At 34.3% G+C, this 13,141-nt stretch overlaps 1 protein-coding gene across 1 annotated transcript; it reads right to left on the bottom strand.

The window, feature by feature from the left end:
- Window positions 1–1,755: 1,755 nt before the first annotated feature.
- Window positions 1,756–8,431, bottom strand: SLITRK6 (SLIT and NTRK like family member 6). The gene is made up of 2 exons (XM_045811093.2): window positions 7,907–8,431; window positions 1,756–5,502 (listed from the first exon to the last, which is right to left on the bottom strand). The coding sequence occupies exons 1-2, from the start codon at window positions 7,931–7,933 to the stop codon at window positions 2,956–2,958; spliced, it is 2,574 nt and encodes an 857-aa protein (XP_045667049.2). The 5' UTR covers window positions 7,934–8,431; the 3' UTR covers window positions 1,756–2,955.
- Between the last annotated feature and the right edge of the window lie 4,710 nt (window positions 8,432–13,141).

The raw sequence follows: 13,141 nt of genomic DNA, 5'->3' as shown, positions 1-13,141 counted from the left end.
GATTATACACTAGTATCACTATACTCAAAAATTCAAGATTCAGATATGAATCAGAATTTGTACTGATATGCAATGAGCAAAATATAATTTCTATATAAGTCAAGAAAAAAACTAGGATAATTATGTTTCTTTGTTTATTTGTTAGAATGCCTAGGTACATCGGAATAAGGCTGGGGGTACTGAATTCAGACTTGGGACTCTGAATCTAACAATTAGTTGAAGAAAGAAACCACACTGGCCACTTAAGTAAAGAATCAGAGACTGTAATAAAAATTTGTTGTTAGTGGAAGTGAGAAGAAATAGAAAATGCAGGTAAAATCATCAAAGTTCTGAGTGATTATCACAGGTCATAAGACCCTTTAAGAATTAAAGACCGTCACTAGCTTTTTCAACTCTCAACTACTTCTAAAAGGGAAGCAAATCACATAAGAAAGATCCCATCATGAATGAAACATTTAAGCCTTTAAAATTTCCTACCCTTTGGAAACCATAATGATTTCTACATCATTATAAGTTATATCCAGACTCCCATAGCATTTTAGTTTTGCAGTTTTATTTAACTTGGAGGATATATTTACATGATTTCATAAACGACTCTCTTCCATCCCGAGATAAGTTGAGGAATGAATATTATCACTTTAGGCAATAAACAATGAATAAAAAAAAAAATCCCCCACCCAAAAGAGAAGAATGTTCCTGAGGACGTGTCTCTGTCTGCATTCATGGACTCATTCCAAGTGTCCTCCAGGCATTGGAATTTCTTTAGTCTTTCTACTACCTCTGTGCACTTGATTGAAATCAGGAAATATTGGCAGATATTTCTTAGTGACTAGGAATGCAGTACCATGGAGTCTGCTCTTGCTTTGTTCTTCTCTTTAGAATGTAACTTTTAAAATCATGCTTTGGAGTATTCATTACCCATTATTGTGCTGAATAAATTTAGTGGATAAATATATATAGCAACCCATGTGCACCCAGATTTCCCCTGGGTAAATGTAACTTTAAAAAGAATTCTCATCTTTGTTCTTTCCAGCCTTGGGCATTCATGGAGAAATTTAGGTTTTCAGCCTTTTAATACATAATTATTAATTGTTTTCTATTAATATATGCAATTATTTAAAAGAAAACTTAGTGATATGACTTCATAATAGACACATAATTAGTCTTCATACCAGGCAGCACGGACTCCTACTGTTTTTATCAACGGAAAGGCTTCTTATTCAAGATCAAGGAAATAATGTACGATTTGCTAGCATTGCGGACAGTTGAGTATTGAAAACCAAAACATTTAATAGAACATTCAGGGAGCACTATAATAGTGTTAACTAAATTAAAGAAAGTCTTTCTAATCTGAAATACGTTCCTTTCAACCCTGTGGATGGATATGCATGGTGTTCAGAAAACAGAACTAGATCACCTTGATTAATTCCATTTTGCCTTGTGAAAATCTGCTGTATCATTGATTATATAATCAGAAAGAAGAAAAATAAATCACTTTCATTTGTATTGAGTGGGAAAAGGATTTGCTGAAAGGGAGAACTACTGGTCAGACTTAGGTTTGGCTCCATGTCAGTCATACGCAGACACTGAATGGCTTCTTTGCAGATGGTGAACAAGATGCTTCTGTGTGGACAACAAACAGAAATCTCCTTCTCATGCATGTGCATGAGTGCACGCATGTGTATGTGTTAATCCTGACTTGATTGAATTACAGATCAGACTAATTGAAGAAAGTTCATTAAAAAGAGAGTTTTCATTTTATTTTTATTGTAGTGAGCAGTACTTTTAATTTTCTTGAAAGGCACCCAAGAATAATTACCTTTGTGAACCAAAAATATACAAAACTGTACAGAATAAATAGTTCATAGAAATCTAGCTATACTTTCTTGTAAAATAAAGCTACATTGTCCCACTCTTGAGGCAACTTAAACCACTTACCCTTAGACGTGCCTTTTGCTACTAATTTATGGCAACTATCAGTTTACATTAATAAGAATTTTTAAAAACACAATTTTTCCTATTTGTTTTATACCTGTGAATTATTACTTGCCACAAGAAACATATTTCTATCATGGTCATTCAAATTTACAAAGGATTAATGCTATGAAAGAAACCAGACTTAATTTATGCACTAATCATATTTACAGTTGAATATCAGTAGCATTTTAAAAATATCCCAAGAACAAGAATCAAACTTTGAGCACAAATGACATACCTTAGTTCACAGCAGCATTGACAAAAAGATTGTCCACACAAAATGTGGAGAAAAACCAAAAAAAGTTTGCTTATTCATCCACCTGAACTATTAGTGACTCTTATTTTAAATTCAGAAAGCATAGCAGTGACATTTTTCTAACCCTCAAATGTTCAAAGTTTTGGGCCACTCATAGACTATATAATTCAACCTTCTATTTTTTTTTCTTTACTATTACCAGTCATAATTTTAAAGTTCCAGTTCCTTTTGCCTTTATTGCAAGAAAATTAGGTGTATCTGACAATGTACATTTTTGTGGTATATACTGATTATATAAACAATATATTCCTTACATATTATAACTACATATACAGGTATAACTTTTAAGTGACAAAACCCAATTCTATTTCATCCACTGGTAAAGTAATTCAAGAAAACAAGGGTTGCTTAAATATTCAACCCTTTTAGATGTGCAACAGGACTTTTCTGAAACACTTTTAAGTATTTGGAGAAATACTACTGTAATCCTTGGATGATTTACATGCAAGGATTTATTTTATTAGGGGCAGGCAAAATTGCCTGAAGACAATGCAATGGCTTCTCCCAATGATCCCTGAGTTTCTTTTTCTTCTTTTTTTCCCATAGGATTACTGCTGTGCTTTAGTTCTGACTGATGACACACTCATGTAAGGCACTTATTTACAAGGATTGGACTTAAGACAGAATCACAGCATTTCTGCAAAAGCCCTCAATCTCTCCATCTATGTTTGTTGCTCCAGGACTTCTAAGTAGTCAGGTTCAGCATGTAAGTTAGCTTTAAGCTCAAAATACTCATTTTTAGTCTGTTCCACTAATACCTTCCTTGGCCTTGAGTACATCAAAGTCTCCATTAACTTTAACTCTTCGTGAGCTCCAGGATAATGAACCTCCATGTCAGGCTGGAGTTGAGCAATGTTCTTCCTTAGGTATTCTGTGATTCCCAGCTGCTGAAGTTCTCTTTCTTTCTCTAAAATGTTCCTGTATAATGAACTGGCATCCTGAAAGGATAAAAATTCAGTTGATTGATCTGTGGTTTTGTATTTCACATTTGACCCTGTGAGTGGTGAATGATTTTCCCGCTCCAAAAGACTTCTTTGGAGATGTTTCACCTCACTTCCGTCTTTCTCATTTCTTTCTTCTTCCTCTTCCGAATGCTTTGGGCCAAAGGATGGACTTCTATAGACATGAACCATGGGACTCACCATGTGCTGCTCATAGAGTGATGCTGTGGGTCTTTCAGTAGTGTGGTGAGTTGTTTTATGGCCATACATACTGTATTGAAGATGGACCGGACTGTTGTCTCTCATCTGCTCATCTGCTTGTTTCTTTTTGTATCTTCTCCTGCGGTGGAGAACAAGAACCACTATCCCTGCAGCACAGAACACAATGGTTATGAACACAATCAGCAGCCCTAATATTAGGACAGATAGTGGTACAGCATCAGTAAGAGATCTTAAAATGGTATCAGCTGTAGTTGTGGTTGTAGGAGTACTGACAATTATGTAACTAGTTTGAGTTGGCAGGGATGGGTTATTGACTAAACCTGGGCAAAGGAGTTCACTAGTTAGTGCTTTCAGTTCCTTTTTGTCCAGATGCTCTGGAGAAGTGCAGAGGATGTCATCTGTTACCGTGTTTTTACTCAATTTTTGTAGCCATTGTTGCAATCCAACCAGGTCACAGGAGCAATCCCAGGGATTGTCCTCAAGGTCGATCTGAGTCAATAAATCAAGGTCATCCAAGATATTACTTACAGGGAGATGGGTAAACTGGTTTGTTTTAAGGTTTATCCTCGTTAGGGAAACCCCTGAAAAAATATGTGGTGGTAAAACTTGTAGGAGGTTATTGTTTAAATAGAGGACTTTAAGTTTAGGCATTGGGTTAAAGGTTCCTGGTAATATTTCCTTAACTGCATTGTATTCAAGATACAAGTACTCAAGATTGTGGAGACCAAGGAACATGCCTCTACTTAATTTGGTCAGATGGTTACCGTTTAGATAGAGCTTTTGCAATCTTGTTAGATTCATAAATGATCCTTCCTCAAGAACCTCAATACGATTGTTTCCCAAGTGAAGCATTTCCAAAGTGAAGTATTCCACTAGATCAGACTTCACTAATGTATGGATAATATTTCCTGCTAGAACAAGCTTTCTAGGATTTTGTGGAGGAGGTTTTAGATCTGATAAGCTTTCAATATTGCGCTCTTGACAATGTACTAGAAGTCCTGATGGGGATAGTACTTTGCAGTTACAGGGAATAGGACAGTAGGGTCCTGGAAGTTGAGTGAATGGCTTTGTAATATAGGGTATCAAAACTGGTGCTTTGGTGGCTGGTTTCAAAAGGGATGTTGTCTTGGTTGACATGCGACTATCACTTATTGAAGACGTTACTGCCAGATGTAATGATCCTGATAGATCCTCGTGTTCTTCATACACTGGCGGAGTGGGGCATATTGATTCCTTTTTTAGTCTGCTTAGTATGCTTCCTTTGAAAAATGGAGGGCTGTTACATACGACATCACCAATTACAGACTGCGGAGGCATGTTTTCCAACCAAATTTTTAGCTCTAATAAGTCACAATTACAGGCCCACTTATTGTCCTCCAACTGGAGATCCAATATTCGGCCAATGTGTTCTAAAAAACCAACATAAGGCAATGTTTGCAACTGATTTCCACGAAGATCTAGATGGGTTAGAGGAACGAACCGAAATATGTTTGGAGGGAGACTCTCAATAGCGTTGTCATTTAAAATTAACACTTTAAGTCTGTTGAGCTTGCTAAAGGCACTTGGTTCAATCACTGTAATGAAATTGTTATCTGCTTGTAGGAATTCCAGGTTTTCCAGTCCATGGAAGGTATCCTCTTTCAGAATTTCTAAAGAATTGTGATTGATATGAAGTTGCTTAAGAAGGCCAAGGCCATTAAATGCACCAGTCTCAATATCTGCAATATTGTTAAATCCAAGATGTATTGAGATAGCATTGGTAAGCCCAGAAAAGTCATTTGTGTGAAGCATTGTCAAGCCATTATTTAATAAACTTAGGTGGAAAGGTCGTGATGGTGGCACACTTATTTGGGATAACTTCTTGATACCTTTTTCTTCACAATTTATTAGCATTGCACCGTCTTTTTCCTCACAGTTGCAAAGAGAATCACAAGAACCTCTGGCTGAGGACATTGGAGATTCGGACTGTGAAGATACACAGGCAAGGAGAGATGAATATAAGAGATGAATCCACAGCTTCATGTTGTCATGTGATGAAATTTGATTCTGTAAAACAAAATGCAACAGCAATGTGCTTTAGTGGGCAGAGGCAGGGAGGAGATGAGCCTGGTGATTACAAAATAATAGGGTTTCCTCTAAAAAGGAAAAAATATTAATTACTCAGAAAATATGAATACCTTGCTACACTTACATTTTCTCTTATCTTTTTCTAATACCATGACAAGCACGTTTTGGTTCACTTTTAACTTGCACTGTGATAAAAATGTAAAATTTAGGTCAAGGAGAATTTAAAATATTTTATCAACGGTGGTATTCACATTTTCCAAATAAACTGCATTTTAATAGATGAGAGAGGTGCTGCTTAATTGGACCACGGATACCTTGATATGATGCAAAGTTGTATGTTTGCAAAGACCCTGACTTTTTTTTTAACCACAAAGTTGATGACACTAATCCTAAAGGATTACAGTATAAGACAAATATGTGATATTAGCCAGAAGCAGACAAAACAATAGAGAACACAAAAATATTAGAAAAGTTAGAAAACAATGTATGTATGCATCTGTGTATACAGGCATGCATGCATAATGCATTTCCTTTATTTATTTATGTTTTTGAACTGGATGTCACAATATACCATCCAATAATTGTGTCGATGTTTTAACCTGCTTTGATTTTGGCTCAAGATACTTATTAATTTTATTATCTATTTAAAAACCCGGAGGAAAATAAGTCTCTGACCATGTAAGAAAGTAGATCACTATAAAAAAAAAAAAATTGTTTTAACTATGCTGTCTAGGGCGGTTGGTATAAGCTTGATAGTATTAGAGATCTATGGTTAAGAGTGCCTGTTAAAATTTCACCTGTCACACTCCACTGAATTTCTAAAGGTAGGATATTTCCTGCTGCTTTTAAATTCTGAATAAGGTTAATATCATAAACCTAAAGAAGAAAAATTGAGCTTTAAAACACATGTCTAGCTATTATAAAAAGAAAAACAATGCCTCACATAAACTTCTGGCAAATGACTTTCTAATGAGGTCTTGAAACTGGCTTTAGGGCACTGAATGTCATCACATAATTAAGCAGTAGATCTCCTTTATTATAACGCTTTAAGTCACAGTGAACTCTCAAACAAACTGCACTATACTAAAACATTTGAGGGTACCTCTAATTTGATAAATAAAAAATGACAGTTCAGGATAACAACACCACATATTCCAACTCCTTAAAATTTTAAGACGTGTCTAAAATAGCAATCCTTTAGAAAGATTCTAACTCTGAGATGACAGCAGTGACAAGATAAATACATATAACTCTTATTTAATTGCATTTCTTTTCTTTAATGTACCTTAAATTTATATAAATTAAATTGAAAGATAAACACCATATCTCAAAACTCTTCAACTTTTCCAAATATATTGTATCTGCTTTTATTTATTTTTTAATGGAATGTGAACAATAACTTTGAATCTACCTAAAATTCACTATCAGATAGATGTAACAGATCAGACAGAACATCCCCAAACCCAATCAACAATCCCGAAGAAAAAATTCATCCCATGAAAATACATTGTTTTACTGAAAACATGTATATTATGAAGTTTCTGAATGGTAAAAGACAGCTTAGGAATAAAACAGTATAGTGCCTTTCTAGATAAAGGAAAAGTTAGCAGACTGAATTTTTCCATAGGGAGATTGATTTTTAAACAGCTCTGAGTCTATGTTTAGAATCCAACAGCTTGTAGTTGGAGTCCTCAACTTGTGGATTAGCTTCCATAAACACTAAAAGTACTTCTTCATAGATTACTAGGAAAGAATATGATTCATTTCACCAGACACAGCATCTTGAGAAAAAAGGAAATAACTTCCGGATGACAATCTCTAGCTATTGTTTTAATCTTTTATCCATTTTATGTTCTTCACAATGTCCTAGGGAACAGTTTTGAATCTTTTCAGAGATGCACACAAATCTGAAGACTGGTTCTGTATTGATAACATCTGATCCAATATGAAAGAGGTCAAAAAAAATCTCCATTTACGTAGTTTCAGAAAATATATATTTTCAAGCCAGGAAACACTAAAAGTAGCTTATAAAATACCAAGAATATTTTACTATTCTGCTTATATTTTAAATTCAACACTGGTGCTTGGAAGTGATCTTTCCTTGAGAAAGCACACGTAGTTAGTTCCCAATAACAAACTGCATGCTCTGCAAGAAATAGGGGCATCTTATTTTGTTGGTTCTTCTGTACAGCCAGCTGTTGGACTGTCTGCTGCTCAGAGAAAACAGGCATCTGCTACAGCATTAGTTGTGCCAATGAGTAAAAATGAAACCGGATAGCTTTTAATGCAAAGTTATTTTTTTTAAAGGGCAAACATACAAATTCAATCACTTCAAGATAATGCAAAGATAGGTATTAGAAAAGCCTGGAAACATTCATCTTACCTGTAAAGCAGAGACTCTTCCTGACATTATCTGTAATGCACAGCTGGAAGAGATGTTCAAAGTAAATTGTTTCTTTATTAAAAAAGAAAACACCAACCACCACGTACTTTCTTCTCAAATATCACTTTTTGGCAGGTCCCATTGCTTCCTAAAGTTAAAAAGCTCTGCTCAAAGACTAAATGCTGAGCAGTTCATTGAAAATATTTCAGGCAGAGTGCATACTAGATCATCCTGAAGCAGTTGCCTTTTCTCCCCAATTAAAATTCACGGCATACTTCACAGCTATGCTGACTTTTTTGCATATAGTTAACCATTTGCAAGCTGCCGAATGCAGTAAATAAACAAGATGTTTCACAGAGCTGGGATTGATCACTCTTGCTTTCTTAGGTTGTAGAGCCAAGCTGCAGCAGTGTTCTCTTTCCTCCCTTTCTAGTCTTTCTTGTTAGCTCAGTTTGTTATTAGTCAGATTGCCAAGGGCTGGGAGGTAGGCGTAAATAAAGAGACTTCTTGGCTTTTGACTCAGCCTTTAAGCCCTTCCCCAGCAGAGCGCTTTACTCAGCCAGTGTCATTTAACACAAGAGACAGCTCCACCTTGGGACCGCTCAACTCCTCCTCTTTCTGCAAATGGCCTTTCCACTCCCTTTTAATACCAAAGAGAGTGCAACTAAATTTTGATGGAAATAATTATGCACCGTTTTAAATGTTGTATAATTTTTTTATGTTGGATAGCAAGCTAAATAATGCATTATGTTAAATGCTCAGCCGGCACAGGACTGTTCCGTTTGCACACATATGTGCAGCAAAACTGCAGGCGTGCTGCCTGTAGAGTAGTTGCTTCAGGTTTTGTTTCGCTTTGTGTTTTACGGGTATTTATGGTTGAAATTACAGGTATTTGTGGTTGAAATGGTGCACTAATTTTTTAAAATGTTAACGTGTACTACTTTCTTGCAACAGTTGCCTTTTCGTATGCACCACTTAAATTTCTTTTAAAGCCTCACGTGCAGACTCTGAAGTCGTATACTTCATTATTTCTTTCCCTACAGCTAATGTTCAGTAATGAGACCAGAAATGAGGTTCTTTTGCAGGGAAGATAATATTTATTTGGAATGGCAATATGATTACTTTAAAATATATTCAAGAATCTTTATTACAGATGGTTGTCATTAATGGAACACTGCTGAGCACTCTCAAAAATCTGAAACAATGTCTCTTCAGGTGAAATGAAACAAGTTGAATGAGTGTGTAGAAACTACAATATCCTGATTTTTATGGTACTGGCTGGAGAGAGCATTTTTTTCCCTAGAAAGTTTCTATTTAAAAAGCTACTTGTTTCTTCAACCCTCAAAAGTTTCTGAATCATCACTAATAAAACTCTCGACTGTCAGAGTCCTTCTCTCTTTCCTAAAATGCCTGTTTTAAAAATCATTCCTCTTTACCTGCATTCTAAGTATCTGAACTTTTTCACATCCAAAATGAATATGCTGGATGCTATTATTTATTCATTTTGAAATAATCTATGTTTAGAAACACCCTTGACTATAGATTCTAGAGGCTACCTGTGTAATATTAGGTGTCATTTCAGGGGGAAAAAAAGCTACTTTTAAAAAAGAGGTTCTATGTAGGTTAAATCATCAAAATGGGACAATATCAGATCAGATTATTATTTAATAACTGTCTGCAATTATGCACTCAAATTCATAAAGTTTTCATATCCTTAGCGTGGAATAGTTGCTTTTAAAGATATAGATTTTGAAGCAGTTTTTAATATTCTCACATTCTTTTATATTATATTCTTTCACTAAGTTCCTCATTTATTTTAATGGCACTGTGTGTTTTAAGAGGAAATAGAGATAATGATACAGATAAGGGGGTGGGGAAAGATAAGAAAGGTAAGGAATGAGAGACTGAAGGAAGTAAGAGAAAATCAAGGTAAGGAATTAGTCTCAGGCACAATTTGCTGCTAGCTGACAGCTAGGTTGCGTTAACTTAAATTGATCTAATGATTTAGATAGGTGGTGACAAAATTGACTTAGAATCAATGGGAGAACAAGGAAGTAGAAAAACTTCCCTTCTAGCACTGTGCACAGAATTCTCCAAATGCATTCCTTTTGGTTTTGGAAGTAAGGCCACAGGAGAAATGTTCTGGAAGTCTGTGGAGGAAGAGTGGTTCAAACAGACATATGGACAAATAGAACTAAATTCTCTATAGATTGACACAGGTTTCTTTCATTTCCTCCAATTCGAGTATGTGTCTATTTTATCCATAATATGCACCTTGCACATATTTCAAGTTACTTATGTTGAATCCCTTGCCTATAGACGACATGTTGTCCTCATGCATAAATTACTGGTTAATTCAGTGGAAAGGAAGAGAAATAACTAACGAGCCTTTTTTATAATTACTATTCTTCACTTTTTCTCTAGGTTTTGGGTGGGAACACAGAGATTGGCTAGGTAAAGAATTGTTCGAGAAGCATTCTGTAACTTTTAACCTAGTTCAAAGGAGTGATATTGATAAGGAATTACTCAGCATTATCTTAAACTCAATAGTAAAATATGTAACAGTACACTCAAAATGATTATGGCTAAATCCATTCTTCTCTATATTTTGTTAACTGCAATTCCTCAGTGATTTCACTAAATCAATAGTTCTGCCATTCTTTCCAAAATGCTTATGGCAGAACATGTTACTGATTGTCGAACAACATTTAACAATATTTTTTAATTTCCAATTTTTACATGGAAAAATACTTTCCCAGTGTAGCTTTCCCCAAATTCTGATAATAAATTCATTAAGTTATCACAATAAATCCTAGATTTTATTAATCTTTCCACATAATTTACCCCCAGTGACTCCATATTGGAAAGTGTTAAAAACTCAGCAATTATTTTTAATCACATACTCTACCTTATGTCTTATTGTACTTCTGACTGCTTTTTGGAATATGCATCTTCAAGGGCAAATATGAAAGTATTCTAATTACGATGAAGAATACCAATCAGTCAGAAGAAATAGAACTACCTCTGTTATTCCTTTTAGAGCAGCAGCATATACAGTGCAGGGTTATGATACCAGGACTCAGGAGAATGCCTTCTCTTCTCTGCTGGTGTGGAGGACGGGAGGGGGTGGGGGGAAGCATTTTACATATCTAATAGTGACAAAGACCAGATGGGAGAATGTTCTATGAAATTTCTTGGACTGATAATGCATGTGGGGTAAACAGAATGAAAAGACCAACATTAAGCTCGGGAAAGAGGAAAGAAAAAGTAATAACAATGAAAGAGACTGATTCGTGCTGTATAGGACAAGTTCTACGTCAGAGCATCTGCCCACCTTTTCAGTGCCACATTTAAGTAGTAAAATGAAAACATGTCTGATTGATTTTAACACAAGAATCTGCAAGGCTTGAAGAGAGGTTTTTGCACCATCTGTGGTGTAGACTGAAGCATATTTACATATTCTGAAGGTCGAAACTATAACTCTTAGTGACCCTTTATGAATTATAATACTGTAGAAGGGTTTTACATATTTGCTGATGATTTCATTCTTTTAAGAAACATTTAAACACAAATAATCCTAAATTAGTGTCACTTTGAAAGTATGTCTATAATTATTAAAAAAAATACTCAGAACAAATTCTTGGGAAAGAGCATTCCTATGGGCTCTGTACTATCAGGGAATTATATTGAAACTCATGAAAATGCTATTAAAATTCGATATTACAGATATTTGCAAAAAAATCTAAATTTACAGAAATATAGAAAACTTGTGCACTAATTTTATAAACATTAACGAAGACATGTTTGTTTCTTATTTCAAACTAAAAGTTTTCTTTAAAATTGTAAATACTTTTGAAAATGTGTATGTTCCATTATAAGACTCTAAAGGATATTCAAAAGAAAAAGGAAAAGTTAAATCCACTAACAATCCCAGAGATTAAATCCGACTCAAATATTTATTATTTTGTATTCCTATCCTGATCATTGTATACAAAAGTAATAGCTCTTATAAAATTTTACAAAATCTTTAAATATAATAATGGGGTAAAGTCTACTTAAAATATGTAATTTGACTTATTTACATAAATTCTATTCATAGAAGATGGCAATCAAAGAATATTGTCTTTTATCTTTCATGATGCTATGCTATACAGTAACCTTTGAATTTGCTTCTCAAATCTTGATCTTAGGGTTCTCTTTCATGTTTCACTGGAAGAGAAGCCTGTAACACGTTATCACCATTACTATTTTTTGGTTCTGTTAGAGTCAGAGCATAATGATTATGGATACCTTATCTTCTGAGAATAACATGCAATTTAACAAAAGGAACATGGCCTTTGTATAAAGAAAATAGAAAATTTCTCACCTTTTAGCAATAACATCTTTGTACATGAGAAGGACATTTGCATATATTCATCATGAATAATGACTTCACTGAGGGATGCAAAATTATTTTAAATATTTTAATCTTATAATTGTGATATTTAACCATTTCCAGATATGTAAGTTTTATTTAGTTCAATGCATTATTTCAGTAAGATAAATATAACCATGAATATCATGTATATATTATGCTTTAAGATCACCTATATGGAGTTGATCTCCACATAGTGGGATGAAAGTGAAATTTTACTGATCTAAGATTGAATAGTTGACACAGAAATTTAAATACCAGACTTCACAGTGAAAAGTCTGTGTGTCTTAGAGGGAGTTTACATCATAGATAGAGTATTTTATAAATCACACATAAGTGGGTGTTCAGGAAACTTGCCTTTTGCATTGAATCTTTAATAAAAAGTTTAATTTGTTATTTAAATCTTAAGTTTCCTTCATGCTCAATTTGATCTGACAGCAAAGTTATAAAACTAATAATGGAATTGCATTATTCTAAGAGAGCTTTTACAATTATACTTCCTGTTTTAATTTGGAATCTGTTGACACAAAGGAACTCTCTGATACCATTATTTAACCTGGCACAACCTAAGCAAAACAAAACAAAAACTTTCTGCTGGAAGTTTGGATTATAAGCTCTCTGTCTTCATATAAAGTGTATTTGTGATTTCATAAAATTATCCACTTCAAATGGATAACTAATAAGACTTTAAAAATTATTAAAAAAACAAAAAACAAAAAAAAATCGATGATTGCTTTACAATGAATAATGAGCAGTATGCAAAAGAACAGGGTCCAGTGTAATAATGGTAGACTGTGAGTTACTTTGATTGTAAAGACTCC

This window comes from Ursus americanus, chromosome 10, assembly GCF_024610735.1.
Source record: "Ursus americanus isolate L20-20 chromosome 10, mUrsAme1.1.p, whole genome shotgun sequence".
In the NCBI taxonomy this organism is placed as follows: Eukaryota; Metazoa; Chordata; class Mammalia; order Carnivora; family Ursidae; genus Ursus; species Ursus americanus.
This window is presented reverse-complemented; position numbering and strand designations above follow the sequence as displayed.